Consider the following 27,291-nt stretch of genomic DNA (forward strand, 5'->3'; position numbering starts at 1 on the left):
AGCAACCCAGCCTGACATTTTTTTTTTCCCCCCTTCCTTCAGATACGCTCCCGGTGGAGGCCAAACCGCTGTGGCATAAGCAGGCCATCGAGCTCCACGAGGAGACGCTTGCGACCGAGGAGCCAAAGTGAGTTACTGAGCCCACGGTCCAAATAAGACTCGGCGCTGACAGCTTTCCCCGGACCTCGACGGGATTGCGGTCGCGAGGGCCGCCGGCAGTTTCCAGCGTGCACCTGTCGTCCGCACCTGTCAAAACACAGCGTGCTCTGTTTGGCGTCGGGCTCCCAGTATGTCATGTGTCTTATAAATCGAGCAGCGTGAAAGAACAGCGAGGATAAACTCAGTTCACACTTTGGGTCGAGCCCAAGCGAGATTTGCTCATTGTTCGCTTTCTCCCAAGGTCGATGTTTCACGCTTCCTTTCCTCCGCCGAGCACCTGCGATGTCAGATCACGCTCGTAAATGTGATGTACGGGGTCACGTAAGGTAACAAAAGCCAAGTTGAAAGCAACAGGAGAGGGAGGAAAAAAAAAAAAAAGAAACGTCCGGCGGCCCGTGTTGCTCCAGCACACCGGCAGATGTTACAGATGTTTTTGTCGTGCGTATCGATCGACTAATAAAGGCCGGCTATCCTCCAAAGACTTTTGGAGCGCGGCCCGGCGCGATGCGTGACTCGCATTAGCGAGCGTGTTCGGCAGTTTTGAAACATCTGCGACTTTGATTCATCTCTGAAGTGAGAAAGCTGCGACGGAGGACGGAGAAGCGTCTTTTTTCCGCCGCAAATATATGCGTGTAATATAGCCTCGGTCACACGCCAACGCTAATAGCGGATCTGCTAACCATATGGGAGAAAATTACAAAGACTAGCTAGTCCTGGATTGAATTTACCCAAAAAGACAAAAAGAAAAGACTCAATGAAATATTTCCACTGTCGGAAATGTAATTGATGAGATTAGGAAGGGCCTTTGGCGCTGATTGCAAACATCTGTCTGACGGAAGACAGCACGCTAACTCACAAACATCTTTTGCTGGACGTCTTTTCTTTGTTAAGGCTAAACGCATCGCGAAGGAGCTAGCATGACTGCGCGACGAGATGATTCAGACGTGTTCATCCATCTTGTGTTAATGAGCAGGAGCAAACGGCTTTTAGTCATCACGCACGACCTTGAAAGCGTTTTGGATTCTAACCGAAAATCCTTTCTGTGATCTGTTAATTCGAGCTGACACTTTTTTTTTTTTTAATTAGCATTCCTCAGGAAGTTGGATTGATATGAAACGTGTGTCGGGGGGGGGGGGGGACTAAAGAAAAAAAATGGTAAAGAAAATAAAAATAAAGATACTGCTGTATTTTTGAGTCCTTGGCAAGCTACTCGAAAAGGTCACGCGAGGTTATTATTGTCAACAAAAAGATTAAAAATGAAAAACATCTTTGTTAATGAAAGAAAACAAAAATGTTTTATGAACAAAACTAGCTGAAACTAAATGTTACTAAACTAAAAGTAAATACGTCCTTAAAAAATTACTTTTTAATTAATATTATACAGGAGCTTGTATTTATTTCTGTTTTAATAAGCGTCTGCTCAAATGCTCCATAACTTACAAATCTATTTTTAAAACAAAAATGAAACATTTTCCAAAAAATGATAAAAATTCATAAAACCTCCTCTGAAAACAAATTCAGTGAATATAACAAAAATCGAAAGGAAATAAAAGCGATATATAAATGCGGCCACTAACTTGTCTGACGCTCGTGTCCCATTCGCAGCTTCATCCCCGGCGCTTGGCAGCCTTGCAGCAGAACGTGTGGGACCGGGACTCAGCGGCGCACAGTCAAGTGCCGAGTCTTGCTCTCCTTCTCTCAGACCGTGGCCGACCTCCCCGACGAAGAATGCAAAGGCATCAAACCTGCGCTGAGTCAAGCCTGCCACCGGATTCCCTGCCACATGTCAGAAGGCAACGATGAGCAGCAGGAGGAGGAGGAGGAGGGCTCGGAGGAGGAGAACCTCGAGGGAGAGGAGCTTCACGAATGGGAATACGACGGCTTCACCGAGTGTTCCAAGAGTTGCGGAGGCGGTAAGAAACTCGCCCGGTGATCCCTGTCTCATTTTTCTATCGCCGTTCACGCTCGGCGGCGTTTGAATCTCAGGTGTGCAGGAAGCCGTGGTCATCTGCCTGAACAAGCAGACCAAGATGGCGTCTGCAAACCTGAGTTTGTGCGTGAGCGCCCGCAGGCCCCCGCCACTCCTCCTGGACTGTCAAACGCAGCCTTGCCCCCCCAGGTAAAATCCTCGCCGCCATGCTTTGGAATATTTTCAGGAGCACATGTAATGAATGACTTTTTCGCAACGTCACGCTTTCAATGGCGGAGGCTGCAAACTTGTTTTTGCAGGCCTCGAGTCTTGTTTTCAAGCACAACAAACGTTGCATCGCACGTGTTTCCTTTGGCCTCGCATGCTCTCCCCGAGGCCTCCGAGCGCTTCCACGTGAAACTGCGCTCTTTGGATAGTCCCCCCCCCCCGTGAGGAGAAATGGCCTCGGAGTGAATATGAATCATTTGGAAATGAAAATGTTTAAAGTAGGCTGGATTCATGAAGTGGGAGAAGGATTAGTTCATCAAACTCGCAGCGTGTGGGTGAGAAAAATCTCGAGTGCTTCACATTCTTGGTTGTAATGCTCTTTACAGGTGGGAAGCAGGGGGGTGGAGCCAATGCTCCGCTTCCTGTGGGGTCGGCCTGATGTCCCGCACCGTAGCGTGCGCTCGCCGTCCGTCCGTGGGGAGCAACAGCACGGAGGTTCTGCCAAATGAAAACTGCCACGATCCAAAACCGAACCCCATCCAGGCTTGCAACCGCTTCGACTGCCCCCCCACGTGGGAGACGCAGGAATGGGGGAAGGTACAAAGACAAATGAAGAAGTGATCCTTCACAAGACCATGATGTCTGTTTCTTTGTTGATTTTAGTGCTCCAGTCGTTGCGGGAATGGAGTCGAGAAGAGACGGGTGGTGTGCAAACAGCGCTTGGCCGACGGAAGCTTCCTGGAGTTGCCAGACCCGTTTTGTCCCGCCAAGGTGCCGGCCAGCCAGCGGCTGTGTAGCACAGAGCAGCGCTGCCCGCCCCAGTGGGTCACCAGCTGGTCCCAGGTAGCCTTGATCCGATCCATCACACTAACTTAATTAAAGTTATGATAACTTTCTTTTTGAATTTTTTTTTTCAGTGTTCGGCGACTTGCGGAAATGGGATGCAAAGACTGGAGGCAGTCTGCATGAAGCAAGGCGAGGACGGACAGTATCACACGGTCGATCCAAACAATTGCTCCTCTCTGGGACGACCCACCAGGATCCGACCGTGCTCTCTTAGACTCTGCAAGAGTAAGACACCCTCGTACTCACAAATTGTAACGAGAATAACCGAAGCAGTGCAACGTTTTGTCACAGATTCGCTGAAAACGGAGCCTACCATCCTGGCTCGGAGGAATGTTTATGTTCAGTGGAGGAGGAGTAAAAGGGTCCATTTGATGGTCGGCGGCACCGCCTATCTTCTCCCCTGGACAACTGTGGTCCTTCGCTGTCCAGCCCGCCATATCCGCAAAACAAATATCCAATGGTTGAAAGAAGGGAAGCCCCTGGCGACACCTCTGGGGTTAGTGAAGATCCAGCAGGTCGGCCCGTCTGATGCCGGGACGTACACCTGCGTGGCGGGCCGGGTTAAAGAACATTTGGTCCTACGGGTCATTGGGGGCAAGTACAAGTTGCGCAGACCGGAAGCGACGAGGGCACAGGAGCCCTCCATCTCGCCTGACGGGTATGACGACATTGTTGAGCGCTTGCTCCAGCTCAAGGATGAGAAGAACAAGACCACCTCGGAAGACAGGCGAGATCTTCTCGACATCCCCGATGTCATCGTTCTCGATAGTCGGAGGCTGGATGAGATCGGCAGCCTCGGAGGAAAGCAAGGCGAGCGAGCCGTCGCTCAGTTAGTCGACGAGCTGTCCGTTCCCCACCACGAGACCAATGACTCAAGTCGTCACCATCCAGAAATGGAATCAAACGCAAAAAGCCAGCCGAGCAGGAACAGAAGCCCGGTGATCATCCAGAGCCCCTGGAAAGTCAGAGCGGGATCGTCTTCGGACGCGAGCGTCAATGTCGGGCGGGCGATTTTGCTGCGGAAAGCGTATGCCAGTTTGGAGATCAGATGTGAAACTCTCGGTTACCCGGAACCATCCCTAACCTGGACCAAAAATGGCAAACTCTTGCGTTCCGATCGAAGGTATGACCGCACGACTCGTGAACTGCAAAGGAGATTACGATTTAACTGAGCGGCCATCTTGTCTTGACACCGGCAGAATAGACTTGTTGCCCGGCGGCTCGCTGAGGATCCGCTATCCGAACCTGGGCGACGAGGGTCTGTACACCTGCACCGCCAGAAACTGGCTCGGGTCCACCTCACGCTCGTCTTGGTTGCAGATTACAGGTGAGAACCGTATCCCGGACCCGCAAATCCGAAATCCGTGCGAAGCACCTGTGGCTAAAGCCAAACTATGGCAGGATTTTTACTTTCCGAGTCTGGATTTTTTCCACCTAAAGCAACAATGACATGGGTTCCATTTTTAAAGATGTGTCTACTTTTTTGGGTTGAAAACTTGCTGTTTCTGGGAAGTCACATTCATGCACTCGGCCACCGCAAATGTTTTCAAACTGGGTCGCGAAGCCGTGGCTTGCCTGGCTGAGTCAGTGGTGGAGAATGCGTGCTGCGTGCCATCAGCAGAAGTCCCCTGAGAGCCGCGCCGTCCGTCCCACCTCCCCTCAAAGCGTCGCCCCTCGCAACCTCTCTGGATTGCAATCAAAGAGGCGGACGGCACTGCTGATTTTCTCGCCCATACGACAACAATTAGAAGGCTCGAGGGAGAACGTTTCAAAGACGATAAGCTGCTACGCTATGAGGGCCAAAGAATAAAAGGGGCTGTCAAAGGACAAGTTATTTTGTTTTTTTCTTCTCCTTTAATTCCCATCCACTGTATTATCAGGAAGCGGAGGAAGAAACTGCGTCCAAGCTGATGGCTCCTTTTGCCCTGATAGGAGCAACAGCAGCATCCCGTCAGCTGCCCACAGGTTGGCGGCCGCAATGCACATTTTTAGTCATCCCTTTTCAAATCTCACAAAACTCTCTTCAAGTCGTTGGCGGGCGGACCCTTGGGCGGCGTGCTCAGCCAGCTGCGGCGGCGGATCCCAGACCAGACGAGTGCGCTGCGTGGAGGGCCCCGAGAGCGGCTCGACGGAGGTGGAGCAGCGGCGCTGCTTCGGCGCGGGGCGGAAACCCTCCGACAGCAGGACGTGCAACGTTTTGCCCTGCGTCGCTTGGGCTACGAGCAACTGGGGATTGGTAAGCCCGCTCCTTGTAGCCAATCATCTTAACAAGTCATGGAAACATTAAGGAGGCCTCGCTTTTTGACCTTGTTGGCGCCGATGCCAACGCTGACTCACGGCTCAAATATGGCGTTCGCCTTTCACGACATAAACTGCATCAGTGTTTCTCACAATCACGACACATACTGTTGTATATACTGTTTATCCCGTAAATATTCTCTGCGTGTCAACTTCCAACGTGGCAGCATTTGGCTTTTTTGTGTAAATAATTGATGTGACAATCTGAAATTTCCCGCCTAATCTTAAAAATCAAAAGTGACCCAACACCGCCATCTAGTGGTATCTGGTAGTCATTACAGTGGCTTACGAACCTAAATTTCACAGGCAAGCAGGGTTAATTAGTATTCTGATCTTATTTGTGTCGTAACTTTTTGTTCTTTTTGAATGTTTCAGTGCAGTGGTCAATGCCTGGGTCCAGGTTTGGCTGCACAGCACCGCGATGTTTTCTGCCTAGACACAAATGGCACCAAAGTCCCTTCCAGGGTGTGCGGCGGACTCAGACGGTAAAAATTGCCGTCCCAAACAAACGTTCCATCCGCCGGGTATCGGCTTTGTTACTCCGATACGTTTCCCCTTCCAAGGCCGAGCTCCACGAGGAACTGCTCGGCGGACGCTTGCACTCCGCGCTGGCGAGTCGGCCCGTGGACGCAGTGCACGGCCACCTGCGGCCGACACGGCTTCCAGTCGCGCCGGGTGGCGTGCACGAGGCGACCCAGCGGGAGCTGCTCGCGGAGGCCTCGTCCCGCCAGCTGGCAGCGCTGCAATACGGTGTCCTGCGGCAGAGGTGAGCCGTTCGAACGTCACGCTGCAAATGTCCAAGGTTGCACTCTAGAAATTTTTAACACCACGGTCGCTGGCGCTTTGCTAACCGTAGCCGCAGGAGAGTGTCGTGACAGCACCCGGTACTGCGAGAAGGTGCGGCAGTTGGAGTTGTGCACGCTTCCACAGTTTAAAAGTCGCTGCTGTCACTCGTGTCTCAACACCTGATGGGCGGGGCACGTCGGATGCCATCAAGGACCTCCCGCTGCAGGCATTGATGAACGGAGGGACATGTCGTACGATGGATGTTTTCAGATGTGACGTGATGTGAGAACCACTGGAAAGGATTTGAAACGCAATTTCCAAAGTATTTTGGGTATGCCAAAAAAAACTCCAATCTGATATTTGAATTGACAAATTGAATTGGATGGGAGTTTGAACTGAATGTTGCACTCATGACTGAAGCAAACACACAATGGGAGGAAACAGGAAAAAGAAATATTTTGCACTCGAAACTCAACAAAAGTCTTGTTAAAAACATGACTTGTTGATGTTTTTTATGTTACATTTATATATTTTGCTTTGTATTTTTTAAAAGGTATTTATCTACAGTATATGTCTAGTTTAACCACTTTTTTTATGCTTTTGCACATTTAGTCGTGACATGCCCACATGTTGTCGCCAATTTTTAATTCTTCCTTTTGGCTCCCAGGTGACAAGAAAGCACAATGCTGGAAAAACAGCAATTTTGAAGCATCAGTAATGTTTCTTTTTGAATTCTTGTTTTTTTTTTTCCAACATACATTTTTGATTGATTATTTATTCACCGGATTGGCACTTTTGGATTTGAGTGCAACATGTTGGTGTTTTATTGAGGTGCAATTGTTTGATTTTATGAGAAGAAACCGTCATCAACATATCAAGTATATGCTTCAGTTGTGTAGATATGTATTTTGTCTTATTTATTTCCATGCGCGTCTGTGTGTACAGTTTTGTAAATAAATAAAATGGTTGGAATTGATGTTGCCTGGTGATTATACGTATTTGACGTACATTCCCAGAGCGCCCTCTGCTGGTATTTTTTATTTTTCATAAAATTATGCTCTGCTTTTATGTAATATTGCTACCTGAGGAACAAAATTGGAATGGTATTCAATAATAACAAGACACCGTATGTTTGCGCCATCAATAACATATAATCTATTATCATTATTATTTATTATTATTATTGGCATTGCTGCATGGATCACTCGAGTTTCCTACCTTTTCTATTTTTGAACGCCCCTTACGTGGCGCATATGGGTGACGTATATATCCCGCGACAGTAGCTTTCCGTGAGCGCCTCAAGCCCAATCGCCTCTGCAAAATTAGTGACTTATACCGTTTTTCACGTTTTGCTCTGTTAAACTGTCCAAATCGTGTACACCGGCATATGAATTTCCACTTGACAAATATGTAGCGGGCAGGAGTGTGTAGTTTTAAAGCTCTCAATTCGCGCAGTAGCCCAGTTTGGAAAGTGACTGCTTGTAACTTGGAGTTTATCTTGGACGTTGTGGTCGCGTTTTTTGTCGATTCGGGCTCCGGAGGGAAAGTATGGACGAACCGAAGGAACCCGCGGATGACGGAGGAGCTTCGACCAAAGAGACGGACAAGAAGAAAAGATCCCGCGTCAAGCAGCTGCTGTGCGAAGTGAAAAAACAAGTGGAGTTCTGGTTCGGAGACGTCAACCTCCACAAGGACCGCTTTCTGAGAAAGCTCATTGACGAGTCGAATGACGGCTGTAAGTCACCCACATCGAAAAATGTATCGGACGTGTTTTGATTGTTTTGTGGGATTTTTGGTCTCAGATGTTGATTTATCCGTGGTGGCGAGCTTCAATCGCATGAAGAAGCTGACGAGCGACACTAAACTGATCGCCCGGGCTTTGAAGAATTCTTCCGTACTAGAGGTGAGGAGTGGCAAAAGCCTGCCTGTGCATTCGAATCCGACTCAATGAATAAAAAACGTGTGGCAAACTTCCAGGTGAATTTAGAGGGTGACAAAGTGAGACGGCAACTTCCCATCGGAGATGTTCCACCTGACGTGGACAGCCGCACAGTCTACGTGGTAAACGTTTGTTTTTCTTTTAAGTCCTCTGTTTATGTTTTGGGTCAAATTGACCCACGCTGATGTTATCCAGCCCAAAATCATTTCTCTCAAAATATTTCTCGACGTCACATGTCCTTTCTCGTGTCATTTTGAAATGTCTTTTCATGTAGGAGCTCCTGCCCAAGGACGTGACTCACAGCTGGATCGAGAAGGTCTTCTCTAAATGCGGGACCGTCGTTTACGCCAGCATCCCCAGATACAAAACCACCAACGATCCCAAAGGCTTTGCCTTTGTGGAGTTCGAGAACCCAGAGCAAGCCCAAAAAGCCATTGAGGTGAACTTTCATTCATAATAATAAGCCACTGATGAGCTGAAGAAAACTTGGTTTCTTTTTTTTCCCCACATCCAGATGCTCAATAACCCTCCTGAAGATGCTCCTAGGAAGCCGGGAATATTTCCCAAGACTAAGAAGGGGAAGCCCATCAAGATGACTGCAGACAATCCGTCTTCAGGTACGCATTGCCTGGCAAAAAAAAAAAACAGCTCTTCCTATTTTATTTATTTTAATTTGATTGAAAATTTGAGCACAAGACAGTTACAATTAAAAGAAAGAAAAACCCTTGATTGAAAACTAAGGACAAGCTGTGGCGCAAAAGGTTGTGCTTGGGTTGTTTTGAATTTGTTGGGAAAAGAGAACAATACAATGAATGGGGGGAAATTAATTTAAAAAAATGTGTCGCAGGTGGCGGCGGGGAGGAAGAGAAGAAAAAGAAAAAGAAGAAGAAAAAGAAGCTGCTGCCAGAGGAGGCCAAAGTGGCGCCGATGGACGCCGAGCCGCCAGTTCTGCAGCAGCAACAGCAGAAGAAGAAAAAGAAGCAGCAGCAGCAGCAAAGCTCAGATGCTGCAAGTCAGAAGACGACGGGTAAAATCTCGGAGAAAAAGAGACGCCGCTCGCGGGTGGTGGACGAATCGGAAGCGGCGCTGCCCGCCAAGATGAGGAAGCTCGAGGAGAACGAAGTCGAGTTTGAGAGCAGTAAGCTTCTGTCAACAAACCAAGGAGAAAAAAAAAAAAAAAAAAGTGAATTGACAATGTGATTGCATGTGCAGATCCGCCACTAGAGGGCGAGCATGGGAAAGAAAACCAAGAAGACCCGCTGGTCAAAGCCAAGAGAAAGAGGAAGAAGAAACACAAGGAGAAGCTTAAGATTGGCGAGGAGGTCATCCCGCTCAGGGTCATGTCCAAGTACGAGCGCACAACAACAACGAGGCCACACTCCGGTAAACAAAAACCAAAAAATGTGTGCGGGCAAATAACCACGTTTGTGCGATGGCAGGAAAGCGTGGCTGGAGCTCAAGTCCGAGTACCTGCGGCTGCAGAAGCGCAGCATGTCCTCCCTGAAGAAGTGCATGACGCAGCTGGACGGCGAGGAGCGGCGCGGCGGCAGAAGCGACCAGAAGAGTGAGTTCAGCACGACACCGCTTCATTTCGGAACATCTTGCGAAAGGCCTCAGGGTTTTTTTTTTCTCTTGCAGTGGAGGCGAGCGAGAAGGCGAGCGCTCTGGGTCCGCAGTTCACCAGCGGCGTCATCATTAAGATTACGGACAACAAGGCGCTTCCGGGGAGGAAGATAATCAAGGTAAAGAGCATGTTAAAGGGGAAGTCGACCCCAAAAATATAGCAGTGTGACAATTTTATGTTTGATAAACTGTGTATATGCCATGTGTGAGTTTGTGTGTACTACATAAACTGGTCATTGCTTCTACTTCAAAATGCAAAAAATCTCCATTCTCCCTTTTCTGACAGACTTTGTCGATACAACGTGACAAACGCTTTGAGCAATCATCAAAATTCTAAAGTTCAGTGTTCACAAACTTGTGCACCTGTGCATTGTTTTGATAGTTCATCCTAAAGGAACTCACTGCTGCCACCTGTTGGCCGTAGTCGGTACTTTATTCTATCTATATAATCTACATACATCTCCCTCTCCTGCTCTCTTTTTTATTTATTTGTTAGTTAGTTACTTTGCTTTTCCGGCTTGATGATGAAACCCAAGCTAGCCGAGACTTTTGTCCTCCATTTACATAAAAAAAAAGAAAAAAATGAAGTGCTTTCATCCCACGTTCCTTTGGGACACAGGACACCCTGTGCAAGATCTCGCCGGTGGCATACGTGGACCTGTTGGAAGGCGACGCCGAGGGCTACGTGCGCTTCGAGCGGCCAGAGTACGCGCAGACCGTTAACGATAATAAAGCCGAGCTGCAGAAGGTGCACAGCTGGCAGCTGGAGATCCTTTCAGGTAGGCCCCACACACTTGCTTCCAAGAAAGTCACAAGAATCCGAGAGAAAACGCGTGTTTGGTTGTCAACAGGTGACAACGAGCAGAGGTACTGGCAGAAGATCCTGGTGGATCGGCAGGTCAAGCTCAACCGGCCGAGAGAGAAGAAGCGCGGCACGGCCAAGGTGAGATGACGGCTCCTTCAAGGCTCTGATTTCAAACTCATCTTTCAAATCCTTTCAGCTTTTGTCCAAAGCGGAGAAGATCATCACAGCTCGCGCCAAGGAGGCCAACAAGCACATTCGCTTCCAAGAAGACTGACTTGCTGCTACTTATTTGTTGTTGTTTTTTTTATACTTTTTGCGTTTGCGCTGGAGCACCAAGTTCAAGTTTGTGATGTAAATAGGATGAAGCTCCCCATCAAGATGTGCACATGTTTTTTTTATTGTCATTTGACTAATGGACTCATTCAAATGTGGAGTGCATTAAAAGAAAACGTTTGAACTTTTAGAATTGTTGACATAAATGCCCTGACCATGGGTTCATTTTTGCATTTTTGTTTTCTTTTCTCACAAAATGGTTCACTCAAACCAAGAACTCTTTTTTTAAAACATGATTTAGTTTTGTTTTGGAATGGCTTAAACTGCTTGCATTGGACATCATACTGACAATTATAATTAGGCTAACATTTTCTTTTTTTTTTTAATTTAAATTGCAAAAGGATGATTCACCAGTATTTTCAGATGTTTTTCACATACGATCTAACATCAAAACGAATCAAATTGTATGGTGGTTTATTTTCTTAACATAAAAAAATAAGTAAAACACGGGTGCCTAAATTGTCGTCCTATTCGGCAACGCCCCATATACGACATATATTACGGTATGCATTTTTCTCCTTGTGGATGGGCGCAATGAATTAAAGCTTCCCCCTGAAGCTAGTAGCGTTTATCGCTTTTATCCACTAGGTGGCAATATTATGCCCAAAAAACGTCATCGAACAACCGCTTGCTAATTAACATTAATTAGTATCTGGTGTGCTTCCGTGTCTCCATCCTAATGGCTTCTTTTTTGCGTGTGTCGCGTATGTTCAACGTGAATCTAGAAAATATAAACACACAAGAAATTGACGGTCACAGTACGACAGCTTGTCAATTGCAAGTTTAATTGAATTGAATGAAGGCTACATGCCAATTGATTTCACGGCTGTCGTCATCCGGTGAGTGACTGCAGGGTGCCACGAGAGTTTGGGGGCGTGTTGCTGCCATAACGAGGGTGGGGGCGTGTGTGTTTGTGCTTGAGCGTGGAAAAGCTCTGAGTGCCCACGCCGCCTTGATTTACACGCGATTCCTCAGCGCCTCCTCTCGCGGACGTCTGAGGTGCAACAAGTTTTGCGGCGGTGGACGTGAACGCATCGTGACCGTCAACCCGCGCTGTGATTCGGATGGAGCGTGGAGCGTCCACGGGGAACATGGACGAGAAAGTGACCCCTCGGCGTCGAGCCGCCAGCGTCATCCCGTCGCTGTGCTCGGTGGCGTCCATCGCCTTCTGCGTGGTGCTCAGCATCCACGCAGCAGACGTCAGGCGCCGGCTGGCGGGCTTGGAGCGCGGCGCGGACGCGTCGACGCGCGCCCCCGCCGACGATTTGGATGCGTTGGTTGCGCAAAAAGTCAACGAGATGCTCTCCCAGGTGAGATTGAGTGGCCGATGCTCCCTAATGAAGCAACGCAGACATCACGATGTTGTAATTCTTCTCTGCAGCGTTCTTATGAGCAATTCGTCAAGATCCGGAGCGCCCGGCAAGCGTCACCTGAATGCAACTGTCCTCCAGGTGAGCCACCCGCGGCGCGTGGGAGTGAATGGGAAGTGGTGCGTTCAAGGACGCCGCGGATGTTGCCGCGTGTTTGGCAGCTCCGCTGTGACGAATGCGCGCAGCTGAGATTGAGTGAGCGGCCTAAACATAGACGTGCTGAGTGGCTGGCACACTTGCCATGTTGTCGTGAAAGGCGGACGACACATGAGCTTCCCGCTTGCCGCCGGTAGATGGAATCATTTGTTCCCTCAGCTTTGTGTCCAACACGGTTTCAAGTTCATTTTTTTTTTCGATTGACAGCTCAACCGTCTCACGGTATTAGCATTAAAACTTAAAAAGAAAAAGAGTTACTTGCACTCAAAAGTGCTTGGTGAAAACGTGCATCTTAATGCACCGTCGTTATTTTAGTGCAGATCCCACGAAATTTGCATTTTCCTTAAAACCTCAGCGAACGATGCATGCATTTTAAATTTGAAATGCAAAGTGGACATTTATTTTGCTGCTTCAGTCTTGGCAGAGCTCTGTGTTGTGGTGTGTAGATTTCATTTAGTCTTGGCCGAAATGAGGTTCTCGTCTCCATTCATTTATCTTCACGAACAGAATGGTACTCAATCTATGTATAGATGTAAATGTAGATTTTTTTTTTCATTATTTCAATATTACGCTCTTCACTCTATCACTTCATTGTCTTTTCAAATAATTGCATAACAAACATCAAGTTTGATTATGATTTAAACCGCAATTGGTGAGCGACAGCGGCAAGCTAATACCTAGCTTAGCATCACACTTCACACAGCTAGCTTGGCCTTTTTTTCAAGCGACTGATTTTCAAATTGACTTGTCACTGATTTCGAGTCAAAGTCAATTGGAGTCTTTCAGTCTTCTGTCTTTGATGAGTTTTATTCACGTTCTTAAAATTGCCGACTCAAATGTGACTCGAGTCGCACAACTCTGATAATTAGCGAGTGCGCGGTAACGTCAAGCAGGTGGCGGAGGCGGCGGCGGCAGCCAGCTGTTCCTGCTTAAGACGACTCACCTCATGTGACGCACACGCAATTACGCTTCGATTGCCTCTCCGTTGGAATCGAGCCCATCAAGTTGAGCTTTTAACTTCTTCCTGATGACTCATCACAAGTTACACTTGCTCTAATTCTCCACTTGAAGGCCAGAAATAGCTTTTCATCTTCAAAACCGAAAGCAGCTCTTTTGAAAGGGCGGCACACTTTTCCCGCTTTGCTTTTGTGACGCGTGTGGAACCTGAGGGCAAAACTTTGAATGGAAAACCTACCAACAAAAAGCAAATAGCTGAAAGTGCTTCTTTGCGTGTGTTCATCAACATTTACTGTCCTGCTCTGTTGACTTTGGGTACATGCCAGTCCATAGCTGGAAAAAAAATGATTCCTGTCTGAAGGGGCTTATATAGAAATGAGGGTTTTTTTGTCCCGGCCTTGGTGGAGGTCTGCGCTCCAAGTGCCATTCTGGTTTTGCAGTCTCATTCAAGACGGTCTTTGTCATGTGACGTGGGCGGCATCAACTACCCCCCCCACCCTCCCTCCATCTGCGTCTGAGCTGGCCTGAGGTTGCGGGCGAGGGGGGGGGTTCAGAGTTACCACAAAAGCCAGCTCACAGACCCTCTGTCTCATCCCACCGGTGCCCTTTCACCCCTGGCTAAGACATCCTTTGAGCTCTCTTCACGAGCCCGCACTGCAATTGGCTGGCACTTTTGGAGACCTTCTTTCAAACAGTCGCTCTTTGTTGTCATACGGGGATTTTTTTTCCCCGCGATTAGCAATCTTATTTGTTCTCTTGCCGTTCGAAAGACACTTTCATTTTAAATTGACTGAAAGTTTTTGTTTCTGGGGTTTTCCCCTTCGTTGTCCTCTTCAGGGCACCCATCACATGTTTCAATACTTTTGCTCATTTGAAAATTGCTCCATTCTGACTTGTGTAACACATCAAGGCATGAAATTCAGAATTTTTGCCTCATTTATCTTTTGATATGAAAGCCAAATGTTTTGAGTGTACAAGGAATTGACCTTGCCGTTCCAATACTTTTGGAGGACACTCCATGTGGCATTCCGTGCCGGTCAGGTTGGGCCCAGCGGCGATGTCTTCGCATATTGAATGTGTCAGTCGGGTTGTGTCGCTCGTTTGGATGTTGTGTACTTAGCGCACGCACGCATTCCAGCTCGGGTTGTGCGCTTGGCGAGATTCCCGCTGCTCCGTCGCCAAGAAAGCCGGCCCTGTCAGGAGCCGAAGGAGAAGAGTGTGTGCTGATGTGTGGAGCGGCTACGAGGGGGGTGCAATGGATCTCGGCCTCGTCTGCTGCCGGGTGTAAATATGGCCGCCGCAGCAGGTGTGGTGAGACGGCTTTCGTCTCCTCGGCTACAGGGACACCGTCTCGGAGGAGTCAATATTTGCGCTCGCCATCAAAGCCGGGCCTGTTTATGCATGAAAACATAACTTGTGCCGTGTTCCAGTGGATGTGCACTAGAACATTTATTATAATAGGGATGTTCCAGGCCACGTTTTTCGAACCGATACCAGTATATGAATACTCACCGATACCGAGTAACCGTAATGCCTGATGTTAAAAATTAATTTAACACAATGACAAAAAAAAATTGTGAAACTTCTGCACTATAGCGCCAACTACTGCAGCGGAAGACTCAATGTCCTAATTTTTGTCTCAAATATTGGTTGTTGGTATCGGCAGCCTTCACGAGGACCCGATACCTTACTTCAAGTCTGGTATGGGCCCATCTCTACTTCTTATTATTTTTTTTTATTTCAGAAGTCTTCCCAAAGATGTTGGCACAAGAAATCTGATTTGTATCTAGTCATTGCAATTACTGCTTTGAAAGTTTGTTTCTAGCTTTTTCCATCATTTGGTAATAAACAGTAGGATGTGGATAATTTTCACCAAAAACTCTGCTTTGTAACCAAAAAGCAGAGAAAACAAGCTCAAAAAGAAAATGTCAGGCAGAGCGGTGACACTGACACTATAGAGAACCTGGCCTTCAAATTAGAGTCAACTTTAATTTCCTGGGTCATTTCATTTCAACGACTACTTGGGAAAACGCCTTCTCTGATTGGCTGAAAAATATCGGTTAAAAATATCCACCAATGACTCGGTGCGGGCCACAAAACTGAGTGGCTCTCCAAGTGTCTCTTCAATAGCAGCTTGTGGAGAATTTTCAAAACACTCAATCATATTTTTTTTCATTCCTGAAAGTTCTGATGCTAACTGTGGTGAAATTTGGAAAGGAAATGTAATAAAGCTCCCCTATTTGATCTCAAACTTGCCATATTAATTGCCCGCTAGCTTTTAAGCTAACACAGCCACTTAAATGTTGACTGTATGTCCAGTCCACCACCAGAGCCATAATCCTCTTCACCTTTTTTAACAACGCTCTCCACTCTCCTCTCTGTGTACTCTTGGCAAGTGTGTGGAAAAACACTCGCAAGGCTTTGCGGGGATTTGCATCCCCTCGTGCGGTCGGCTCATTGAAACCATCCGTTCGCCCGCCATTCATTTCTGTAAATTTGCTAAAGGAGACGCAGAATCTGGCCGGCGGGACGCCTTTGGTTGAAAGATGACAGTATGCAGACAGCCGATGGTACGGAGCGAATGAGCCACATCACACGTAGCAGGCGTCTTGCTAGCCGTGAGCGCCGCGTCCTTTTTATAGCCTCCAAAATCCTTTCCGCCGCACCCCCGGGGAGCGAGGAAGTCGGCGTTTCATTAAGTGACGGTCCCGGAAACAAATACAGGCTCTGTTGAAAGGAGGGAGGGGCGGAGAAATGACACTTGGAAATAATCATGTGTCAGAAGCTTGCGGCGGAGTGCGCAAGGCCAGACGTCCCACTGCGACCTCTCAAAGTTTGCGTTTGAAAAGCAAAGCTGCTTCTCAGAAGCCAAATCAGGAAGTTAGGATTAACTGCGAAGTCTCGATTGCATTCGATTCGAGCACGCCGCTTCCGATATTGTCTCTGCACTTTTCTAAAGGAGCCTTTTATCAGCCATTTAGGAGCATTTCCCGACAAATAATGACATTTTACGATGTGTCAACACTGCGGTTGAGCTCTGGTTAGGCTTGAAGGCATAAAAGCGTTTTTGTTAACGCTCGGCAGAAGTTACAACTTCCTCACGGTTTCGTGTTGGCGCAAAACAATAACAACGTATTTGCTGGACTTGTTTTGTATCCGCTATTTGGGGAAAGCTTTATGGGATGAGTGATTATCATCATTAGCAGTGAGCCGTGCAGAAAATGGCGTCCAACAACAATGAATCATGCTGCAGGCGTTGCAGATAGTGGTTGAATCCCCGTGGACAGGTGCATACCTCGGGGTCTTCCACAAATAAGGGGGGGGGGGTCTTTTAGGGGGAGGATTTGATAAAAGCAAAGGTGAGTGTTGATGATCTGCTCCGAAACCGAAAACAGATGAGTCTGGTTAGATGGAAGTGGGAGGGGGAGGGGGGGGGGGGGTTGTGGCAGGGTGTTGAAGGGCCTCCTTCTGTTCTTTGTCTGTGTTTATCCTCGAGGGGTGTCACTAAGTTATGGCTACCACGATCTGCTCGATGCGTTTTGGGAGCGCCACCTGTTTATCTGTAAACACAGTTCTCAAAATGTCTGTAAAGGGAATTTTAAAGAGTTTTTTTTTGTTGTTGTTCCTTGGGTGGCCAAGGATATTTAAGAAAATAAATTCTTTACAAGGTCCATACGGGGACAGATGAAAATTTGGGAGAAAAATCGGAAAATATGCAAAAGTCAATTATCTGACGTGGCACCTGAGTCCAAAAAGTTTCAGGGGGGCAGCTGCACCCCCCTCTAACTCCGCCAGTGCATCCAACGACTGAGAACTATGTGGTAGTGAATTGTGGAGATAGCGTTAAACTATTTTTTGTGATCCGGGGCTTCGGGCTGGTGTGGCTGCTTTGGAGCATCTTGTTGGAAATTTGCTTTATAACCAAAACGAGCAATCTGTCGTAAGATGACCATACTTGAGGCGCATTTATGGGAAACGTTCGCAAATTTTGTTTTTGACATTGAATTATCTTTATGAAATGATGCTACTATTTTGTATTTATGTGGACCGCAAAAGGACCCCGGGCCATAGTTTGAGCACCACTGTTTTAAGTGCATGCATTTTTTTTTTTTTTAATTCATCTGCAAAATGAATTTAGCATCCATTATTGGAGGCAGTACTTGATTGCAGCCGTCCAGCGTGTTTTGCTAGCGCCCCCGAGCTCGCCTATCAGTCGACACCCAGCCGGGCCCTCGAGGCTCTCTCTCGTAGAGATGCCGCAGATGCCGTCACATGACATCAGCGGTGACAAATAAAAAGCAGCGGCGGTGACCGCTCTCTTGTTTATGATGGGCGCCCTCGGAGTGGATGCGGCCTTTGACCTCGGGGAACTTTGGTCTGACTTGGGAGGCAGCCCTACAGAATGACACGCGGGACCAAAATAAAAACCTCAAAGAGGAAACCTGAGATATCAGCCCATCTGTCGTGACGCTTACGCTGCAATGTCGGTGTTTAACGAGAGAGCACCTTGAGGCAAAAAGCAGAATTACATTTGCCAAGGCATGCAACCTTTTCTCTTTTCCTTGTCGAGGTGGCATGTGAGTGCAGATATTAGTCTCCCGCTGACTCGACATCCCCGGAGACAACCTTCTCGAACTCACCGCACTCCATCATTTCACTGTCAAATTACGACTGTGATGACTGACTACTTTGAGCCAGTACACACACATCAGGGCCCTAAATAGGCCAAGTCCAAAAGGGTGCCAGTGTTCCTGTCTCGTCCTAAGTGTCATTTACTTGTAATGGACGTGTTCTTTTGGCCCCAAAACCCGGGTGGTACCAAAAAAAAATTCAAATTGGCCCGCGAATGTGTCTTGCGGCTGCAGCGACAGTCCAGCAGTTTCCCACCTACGAGCCAAAACACACTTTAGTACCTCAGGAGCGCTGGACGCCAATTGCCGGGCAACATTTCCTCCGATTTGAAGCCTTGTGGTGAAATCTTTACAATGTGGGAACTAACGCGGCGTGGCGTAATCCGCGCAACTGCTGTGCGTCGGAAGCCTTCATCCTTTGCTTATATATGGCGCGTGGTAACTTGGTCCAGTCTGGCAGCTGCTCTCGGAGCGCCATAGTAAAGTGTAACCTGAGATCGGGCAATGTAGTTGTGAGTGGTGCCAATTAGGTCAAACCGGAATGGCGGGGTGCAAAATTAGCCGAAAAATGGACATCGTTAGGCGCCAGCCATTTTCCCCAAATGGGTCTAGATGAGTGAGGAGTTGAAAAGTCAACATGGCCGCTCCACCTGGTCACATTTGACCACAAGAACTGATCATGATTTGAAGCCCGTGAGATAAATACGTGCGTTACATCATCGATTGACTTTCTCGGCCAACGAGAACACGGGAACACGCGAGGCTGCAAACAGTCGTCCCGTGTCTCCTCGTCCTGTTTTAGCAAGCCCAGAGCGAGCGTCCAAGCTAAGCCACGATACGATTATATTGGCTGCTAATCCGACTATGTCGGCGGATGTGCGAGCGAGGGTTTTAATGTAGGAAAACACTGTCTGGGAATCGGGATCTGAACTTGAAACTGGGACGGATTATTTATGATCCCATGGCAGTTTACAACCTATGTAAGAGGGGGAAAAAAAGGCATTTGTTGGATGTTCACTTGCCAAAATACAGGTCGAGAGTTACCAAATGGCGCTGTCCACTGTTCTGAATGGAATCGACTTCTGTCGTTCCACGCCAAGCGGTATCATCAAATATGGATATCCCAGGCTATTAAAATGATCCCAAGGGAGCTCTCAAACACAAATTCAGATCAATCTGGCAGCGGCAGAGAGAAAATTGACAAATGTCTTGTTTAGTTTGAAAAATTCCAACAGTGCTGCTCCCTCTCCACTTCCAAAGTGGAGGAGCGCCGTCTTAGTCTGAGCATGGGATGGGGCTCACGTTACAGGCTGCCCACCCGCATTTGCTGGCACTTCGAGGTGTCCAAACTCAAACCGGTGCCAACCATGAGTGCAAGCTCTCGCTCAGAGGCTTAGTAAAAAAATAAATAAATAAAAATCAGTTGCAGGAAAATCAGTGATCGCGTACTGCTGGATCATAGGCGAGGAGATGCTCCATCTTCCATTCTTAAATCCAGATTCTTTACTTGTGAATCACATGGCCACATCATCAGGCATCGCTCATTGATATTTTCATCACCATAGCAACAGGCTGATGCGGAAAGGCTAGAAAAAGGCCGACATTGTGTGCAGTCCGATGATTGGTCCCATTGTGGGAGGATGATTGACGGCGGAGGGTCCCACTTGTCACGTCAGCATGTTTGTTGATTGACGACGGGAGGCCTTTATGAGGGCCCGGCTGGAGTTTTATCGGCCGGCGTGGCGGGCCACGATCGTTTACGGGTTCCTGCGATGACGGATGGTGACAACTGTCAGCTTTCTCGCCAGGCTGGTGGTACGGGTCGGGCGGGAATGTTGGCCAGGCTTCCGGTCTGCAATGTTATGAAACTCGAGTCACGTCGGGATCCGCTTTAGGTCGCTGCGCCAGCCTCGTATAACGCGAAGAATAGCATCCCTCTCGTTGCCACGGCAACCTCGGATTTTACCTTTGCGCTGATTTACCGTTCACGATGGCTTGTAAAAACTGTGCCACGGAATCGAGTTTCATTTAAAAATAATAATCGGAAAAATAGAATGTTTAATTGCGATCGCTGGCAGGACAGAATTCTGGGTTGGGACCCTGTGGGTTCTCGCCAAAACCTTTTATTGTCTTTTATTGTGGGTATTATTTTCCTGCTTTGTTTAAACACAACATGTGTAAATTTGGGTAGACCAAAGCAAATGTTGTTCCTTTTCCACTCTGGCGAATCAAGTTAGCTTTTTGTTCCTTTACCCAACATCCATTCTCTTGTTTGGCTTTAATCAGGAAAAAAAAAAACATTTGTGCATTCATCCAGTGGCGCGGCAAAGTGCTCTTCCCGCGCTGATAGACGATCCCACTTGTTTAGTTGCATAAGACACCTTCTCGTCCTCCCGGATTCACTCACCCTCATCTTTTTCATCATCGCCGCCGTAGAGAACCTGTCGATTTACGAGCCGACGGGTTTGTGTTACCGCCGCTCCTCTTGGATACGCATCACAGGCGCCGAGAGCGTCAGGACGGTTGCTCGGCACGCTGAGTCGGCGCTTCTTTCGCACCTGTTATATTTAGTGGCGTCATAAACTCTTTTGAATCGTCTACTTCATCAGATTCTTACGAAGAGTGCATCGCTCACTGACAATGATGATATTAAGGCGGGTTGTCGTTATGGATCTGCCAGGACCTCATCTGCGACCCATGAGTATCACAGAGGAATAATGCGTTCGAATTTTCTTCAAACCACTTGATCACTCAGAAAGGGGAACGCTTTCAGCACAACGCCGTCCGTCTATTATTGTTCAAATGCACTTGTCAAGCTTCCACTTGTGTGGCCCTTCCAGTTGTGCAAAAACAAACAAGATGTCTCCTTGGCAAGTGGCTCCCTTGATCTACTAAATAAAGAGCAGCGGCCGGGCGGGCGGCAGCCGCACTTGTTATTCTACTTTGAGAGGAATTCTTCGTTTTGTTTTTACAGCAAGAAATGCTTTCTTACCAACGAGCTCCCAGTGGAGCAGCCGTACAGGTGACGCTATATAAAAAAATTTAACCCCCCCCCCCAAGCCCTCCTTTTGATAACAGGCTAATTTCCCGACAGCCGCGTCAAGCTAAGTAGCGACCTAGCTTGCGCCTCCTCTCAAGCTGTTCGTTACTTGACTTCTAATTTGACAAGGACGTGACGAAGCTTTCATAAAGACAAACAAAGGTCTTAAGAGCCTCTGCGGGCTGTTTTTAAATAATTCCAGGCCACAATAACAGAGAGCGAACTGACGTGAACTGTTCCAGTGGCGTTTAGTCAGTCACTTCCTGGGGTGTGTTGCTCATGACTGCCGCAGCGCACGTTAGCTAACGTTAGCGCCTCATCCTAAGAGATGCTTCAGGCCGTCATCAAACAAAAGCACCCCCCCGCCCTTCATCTGATTTACAGGCAAACTAACAGGCCCACCAAATGAGACACACAATTTGAGTCTGGAGCGGTGCAAGCCATCGGGTCGGAACACCGCAGAGGAAGCGGCCATTTTTGATTGACGACTTTTCAGCTGCCGCAAGAGATGGTGGCCGCTCAAGTTAGTGCGTGCCGATCGAAGGCCAGGATGTAAATCATGCCTTCGCCGGGGCCTTAACGCAGAGGGCGCTCCAATTACTGGCTCTGTCACCAAAGTCTGATGAAAGACTTTTTTTTTTTTTTTTTTTCTTGCTTGCGTGTTGCAAATGAATTCTGAAAGTCAGCGGCTTTATTTAACATCCAAAACAAGCGTGCACTGTTTCTGTTTTTGTCACCTTTTACCGCGGATGGAAAGCCGGCTGGCTGCTCTGATTAAATCCAGTCGGACTGTAAAGTGTTCTAATTAATGCCAGAAGGGAAAAAATAAAATAAAAACACACAAACGATGTGACACAACTGAATTGCAGACATCTAGTAGGCATGTCATTAACGTTGACATTTACTTGTCTGCATTCAATACATTTTACAATCCTGGCAAGGTGTGCAAAATGCTTCTTGTTGGTGCCAAAAGGGGAGAAATGAGGCCAAAGTCAGCTTGGAAGGGGAAAGAAAAAAATAATAATCATAAAAACTCCTTAATGTATCCCAAGCATGGCGGCTTTGCCCATCATAAACACGCAACAATATGAAAACATGGTCCTTATTTGGCCTGTTCACATGAAATGTGTAAACGTTTATGTCATAAATATGAGCTTCTTTAGTGGTTTTGTGGATCCAATATTGGAACGTTTCATTTTTAATAATGATAGATCGACGGTACGATGCACTTGTTAGCCACAACAATCGCTACGGCGGCGCGACAGCTGTTCCGTGTCGATTGACTTAAGAGAACGTCCGCACACTTTGGAATCATTTTGAGGAAAAACAAGTCGGAGTGTGTGATGATGTTTTTTTATTGAGGGACCAAATTAAAGCGAACTATGAACTCAAATGTTTTGGCATGTGTCGCCTGACATGGCCTATGCGTCACTTCCTCTTAATTTCACATCACGTCTTCCCGGATCCTCGGGTTTTCCGACCTCCTCGTGTTCTTGCGCCGAAGGGCCAGCGAGGACGTTTCTTTTACCGAGTCGAGTCATGCCGCGTGGCGTTGGAACTCACTGACTCACACGCGGGAGAATCGCTGGAGCAATGAGGCCAAGGTTAAAGCAAAGTTACATTCTCCCCGTTGCTCTTAAGATCGTCTCTTTTGATTTTTATGATGGACAGATTTTACTTTTGACTTCTGTTCATGATTTAGCTGTTAATAACTCGTATCTTCTCCATAGGGGCTTCATGTTTGGTCATCAGATCTTTCCAAAGTAGTTGGTGCACAAAAGCATGCGCAGTGGGATGTGATCACAGTGCGGAAGCCAGGGGTCAAAGGTCATCACTCTCAAATAGCCCCCACGGCCGGGCTACGAGGGCCCGGCGGCTCGCGAGGCTTTGAAACGGGACCCGCGGATTCTGGACCAAGTTGTCGGCGCGCCGAGATCCCAGTTGTCGCGTCAGGTGTCGGCTATTTTGGAGACGACGAAGGACGAGCTAGCGAGTGTGCGCTGATCCCACGTGGCGGAGGAAACAACAACGCCGGCGCGTTTTGTGTCTGCGAGTTTACGCCAAGGAACAAAAGAACAAGCTTCCTTTTTCCATCTTCAAAGGAGGAGCAATCAATTAGTCATCAAAAGTCTCTCAGAGAACAACCGTTAACCTTTCAGCGCATTCATTTTTCATTACCTGCTGTGATTGGCTAAGATTTTGGTTCACGTAAATAAAAAGCTTGCCATTAGTATTCCTTGGCCACTCACAGATCAGATTTATCAGAGGCGATGTCGATGTGGGAGAAAAAATTAATGAATGTCTCCAAGCTCCAGGCAGGTTCTCATGGATTATTCACATTGAGAGGCTGGGCTGCTAATTGCTGATATACTGAACGCTCGCAGATGCCCCATAGACATGAGGAAACCAAGGGACGCTTCATTAGGTACACGACGGGGATGATTTTTGAGCTTTCTGACCAGGATAACCCGTTGAACTTTGCTTTCACCGAGGTCAAATATGAGCCAAAAGTTCATCAAAAATTCTTGTGGGTTTTCCATTTAGCATCCCAGTCTGTTTTTGTTTTGGGGGGGGGGGCTCATTAGCAGCAACTCCAATCTCCCGGGACAGTCAGTCATGCAGACAAGCAAACGCTCAAAACTAGAAAGAGGCTTTTGTTGCCGCTATTGATTAGAAAGGCCACGCCGTCCAGAATTCGGAGGGATGGAATGCTCATTTTGGTTGTTTTAGTCACAAGTGGAGCGGTTCCCTGGAGAAACGAGGGATGAAAGGCTCACAGCCATGACACAACACTGCGACTGTGTCAAGTAATTGGCATGAAGAAGGAAAAAACACTAGCTGGCATGTTAGCATATTAGCATACTAACATATAAAGATAGCGACCTCCATTTAAAATGTTTGGCTTGAAAAAGGAAAAATCAATAGCTAACATGTTAGCATACTAACATATGATCTACGTAGCATATAAAGATAGCTTGGGGAGCTAAAAAGTCGACCCCCACTAAAAATGTTTGAGGTTTTTAGCTCCACTTAACAAAACAGCCTTTTGGGATTGCGTTTAATGAAAGTTTTCCATCGGATAGCTGTTTCCGTATCTGGCTAAATAAAAGGCCGCTTTGTTGTTGCTTTAGCGGAGACACCGTTGGGACATATATCTGTCCATTTGAAATTCCTGGAAATGATAGCCGTTCTTTGATTTTGGCTAACTTGGGCAGGGTGTCTGCTCGCACTCGACGCCACCCTTTGCGATTCATTACTCTCTTCTCGGTGACCCAGCGAGGTTTTTGGCGGGAGGAAACCCTAACCGCAGGCATCCCCACCAGCCGTTCCCATCGTCCCTTCCCAATGGCAGATGAGAGAGAAAGCCCTCATGCTGAAAAGCTCCAGTGGCTTTTTCCCCTCCCTGCGTGCTAAAATCTCGCTAAAGTCTATAATGACAAGATACAGCTACCCACAAAAAAAAATCCAAAAGCTCTCTCTGACGATGCTAATAGAGCCGTGACGAAAACACCGCTAGCATCTTTTATCCCAGGATCCACTTTAACTCTGACGAGTGCATTTGTCACACTATGAGAAAGCCGAGCGGCTAAGCGGCAAAGTTGTTTCGCGCTCTCCGTCTAATCTGGTGGAAACTCAATCCCGAACCCCCTTTGCCACTTCAGACCTGCTGCTTGCGGTCTGCATTCCGTCCGTCCTACGAAATGCGCATTGTTGCCGCTTAACTCTTGCGAGCGACACGCATCGGACACCAGCTGGCCAACTGCTAACAACCCAGCGACACCGCTTTGACGGTGAACAGCACGGCCATGGATTTGGTTTGGTGTCTTCGCTCGCAGAAGTTCTCGCTTCTCAGTTGGCACCCGAGCCGGTGTCGCATTTCTTCGCCAGATGCGAGATCCCCGTCGGGCGGCACAATTAACCCGGGGGCCCGTTCTTGTAAGTCTTCAGGCGCTTTGAACTCCTTTGGGACGCTAATGAAGCTGGAAACCATTTTTGCTACTGTTCCAAGTTGGCAGCAGACCTCCAACCACTTTTCTGAGCCTCCTTGTTGGTTCCCATGTATGTTTATGGTGTGTATTTCATTCGGAGGAATCTTCGTCATTCCCCCTTGTTCTTCACACTTGTGCTGTGTGGTCTCGTAATGCCCCGTCCCTAACTCGACCTCAAAGCTCCGCCTCCTAGAGAGTGTCAAAAGATGCGAGTGTCTTAGGACAAGGAAAGCGTTTTCATTTCATCAGCAATAATTGTCACCCCCTCCCCTCCTCCTGAAATAATGAGAGGCCGACACTGGAGCTGATGTTTTACAGATGTTTACGTTAAAAAGTGGATGTGCTTTGCAGGGTTCATGCTGAAATCCACTTGCTCCTACCAAGGGCTGCATGATGGGAATTTTTGGGAGAACTTGCATTTTCCCTTCTATAGATAAAAATATGCCCTTTTACTGACTTAATATTTTGGTGGAGCATTTATGACGAACTTGAATCAGCACCAAAAATTTGGGTGTGTTTCTCCTTTAATTAAATCCAGTCCACATTTTTCATCATTTAGAATCATGAATGCTTCCCGAAGCTCCAACTGGATGTAAAAATAGAAAGAAGCCGAAATTGCCACTGTGTAATCCCAATTTGGTTTGTTTACTTCCAGCCAAAACTGAATGCAAAACATTTTTTTGTGGGGGTGCTTTTTGGTTCCTCTTGAGAATTTCTACCTGAATGACGCAAGCCCGGCTAAATGTGGCCTGCGATTTAGTTACCGATATAACTTTGCCCACCCGAACAAAAAAATCAATTTTATTGCTCTGAATTCACTGCAAGATTGTCACAGTGAGGATTTTGTGGACCGCTGCTCGCTCTTCTCACTCGCAAATTTCCTTTGGTGTTGGTGAGTAGCCAATTACACAAGATTGAATTTCCATTTGATTATGTGAAGCCAAAAGCCACCGAAAATGTGACGGCTTAAATAGTCGGCATCATGCAAATCGAGATATGTATCACGCAGGAGCTTTGGAATTTCTTGGGACTCCCGAGATCAAAGTATTGATTGATTCATTGATTCCTTGGCGGGTTTTTTGCTTGCCAGATATTTCTACCAGTCTGTTTTCTGGTCTATCTGTGACAGCTGACTGGAATTCTCCTTTTTGCTCTTCTCATCTTTGGCTCTTTTACGCTAGCCGCAAAATGTGACTATGAATTGAACTCTGTCCAGCGGTGGAACCCTGAGAGTGCTTCAACGCAAGCATTTCTGCATATTTGACATTTCTCATCACTCAAGTTAACTTATTTGGAGTTCTCTTCTTTGTCATTGCCTTTGCCAGATTTTTTTTTTTTTTTTTTTGACTTTGCATACACTGCACTTCTCTGGCTTTTTAAATTCATGACTTTCAAGTCAAAGACCTGCTTTGCAAACCATTTTGGAGTCCTGGCGGTGATTTCGAGCCCAGCCGCCACCTCTCAACCCGTATCTTGTTATGCATCAGTAGTCTGATTTAAAAAGGTCGACGCTCGCTTGCTTCCCGTGTCGAGCGCATTTCCCGGCGCTGCTTACTTGCTGAGTCTTTGAGCGCATTTTGCGCGACACAGCAAGTTCTTTTTGTCAACTTGAAAATGCTAATGCGGCAGAAAATGGCGGCGAAGCTTTGGTGCCTATCAAGAGTCTCACCGGAAGGATTCTGGAAGTTCACACCAAGTGGATTATAAACAGTTGTTTTTCTCTTGTTCTTTTGTAGTTTAATGTTCTCACTTGGAACTAAGTGATGGATAGCTTAGGCTTCTTCCTTCTCCTTTTTCGAACAGTGATGTATATTGTTTTTTTGTTTTTTATTCTTTAAATCATGTTTCGAAATAAAGATTCATTCATTCATTCAAGTGCTAACTTCCATATCTCGTCGGGTGCTAGCGTTAAGCATGTGATTCGACGTCTGCTTTAAAGACATGGAATGGAATATCGTTTAGACATCAAGAATAAAAAGAAAAGATGCTCAAGCTGAAGTTTTATGATCTTGGCCATATTGAGGGTCGTAAAATATGAGGAGATCCCTCGGTGAAAGAAAACCTGTCGTTTTGAGCTAAGTGTGCCGTTGCGGTGAAGATTTTTAGAACATCACCGCTGTTTTTAGAAGACCCTCGTTATCTTCTCATGCTAATCAGCCAAAGAGCGAGCTTCGTGTTTACCTGCTCTGGCGCTTTGTTAATGATTTTTCCACTCTTGTGAC

The 27,291-nt window shown here is 47.2% G+C and overlaps 3 protein-coding genes across 11 annotated transcripts in view; all 3 read left to right on the forward strand.

The window, feature by feature from the left end:
* adamtsl3 (ADAMTS-like 3) overlaps window positions 1-7,202 on the forward strand; it is an 88,223-nt gene extending 81,021 nt beyond the window's left edge. For 8 of the 9 annotated variants that reach the window (XM_049735169.2, XM_049735159.2, XM_049735179.2 and 5 more), the window contains 13 exons: window positions 43-127; window positions 1,765-2,072; window positions 2,146-2,278; window positions 2,683-2,893; window positions 2,960-3,139; window positions 3,214-3,367; window positions 3,434-4,265; window positions 4,342-4,469; window positions 5,023-5,107; window positions 5,171-5,378; window positions 5,816-5,925; window positions 6,004-6,206; window positions 6,297-7,202. In XM_049735169.2, coding sequence (XP_049591126.1) covers window positions 43-127; window positions 1,765-2,072; window positions 2,146-2,278; window positions 2,683-2,893; window positions 2,960-3,139; window positions 3,214-3,367; window positions 3,434-4,265; window positions 4,342-4,469; window positions 5,023-5,107; window positions 5,171-5,378; window positions 5,816-5,925; window positions 6,004-6,206; window positions 6,297-6,409 — 2,750 coding nt within the window. In that variant the 3' untranslated portion in view covers window positions 6,410-7,202. The remainder of the gene's footprint in view (window positions 1-42; window positions 128-1,764; window positions 2,073-2,145; window positions 2,279-2,682; window positions 2,894-2,959; window positions 3,140-3,213; window positions 3,368-3,433; window positions 4,266-4,341; window positions 4,470-5,022; window positions 5,108-5,170; window positions 5,379-5,815; window positions 5,926-6,003; window positions 6,207-6,296) is intronic. The other variant, XM_049735200.2, reaches the window with a different exon arrangement.
* A 271-nt stretch (window positions 7,203-7,473) lies between these two features.
* Window positions 7,474-11,059, forward strand: larp7 (La ribonucleoprotein 7, transcriptional regulator). Its single transcript, XM_049735343.2, has 12 exons — window positions 7,474-7,961; window positions 8,029-8,129; window positions 8,204-8,287; window positions 8,440-8,604; window positions 8,680-8,782; window positions 9,013-9,303; window positions 9,378-9,513; window positions 9,605-9,729; window positions 9,804-9,907; window positions 10,408-10,567; window positions 10,640-10,731; window positions 10,790-11,059. The coding sequence occupies exons 1-12, from the start codon at window positions 7,775-7,777 to the stop codon at window positions 10,865-10,867; spliced, it is 1,626 nt and encodes a 541-aa protein (XP_049591300.1). The 5' UTR covers window positions 7,474-7,774; the 3' UTR covers window positions 10,868-11,059.
* A 201-nt stretch (window positions 11,060-11,260) lies between these two features.
* Window positions 11,261-27,291, forward strand: part of LOC125978189 (collagen alpha-1(XXV) chain) — a 61,844-nt gene continuing 45,813 nt past the window's right edge. Inside the window, exons 1-2 of the mRNA XM_068649819.1 lie at window positions 11,261-12,236; window positions 12,308-12,377. Of these exons, the coding sequence (XP_068505920.1) occupies window positions 11,991-12,236; window positions 12,308-12,377 (316 nt within the window). The 5' untranslated portion in view covers window positions 11,261-11,990. The remainder of the gene's footprint in view (window positions 12,237-12,307; window positions 12,378-27,291) is intronic.

Source organism: Syngnathus scovelli, chromosome 1 (assembly GCF_024217435.2).
Source record: "Syngnathus scovelli strain Florida chromosome 1, RoL_Ssco_1.2, whole genome shotgun sequence".
Taxonomy (NCBI): Eukaryota; Metazoa; Chordata; class Actinopteri; order Syngnathiformes; family Syngnathidae; genus Syngnathus; species Syngnathus scovelli.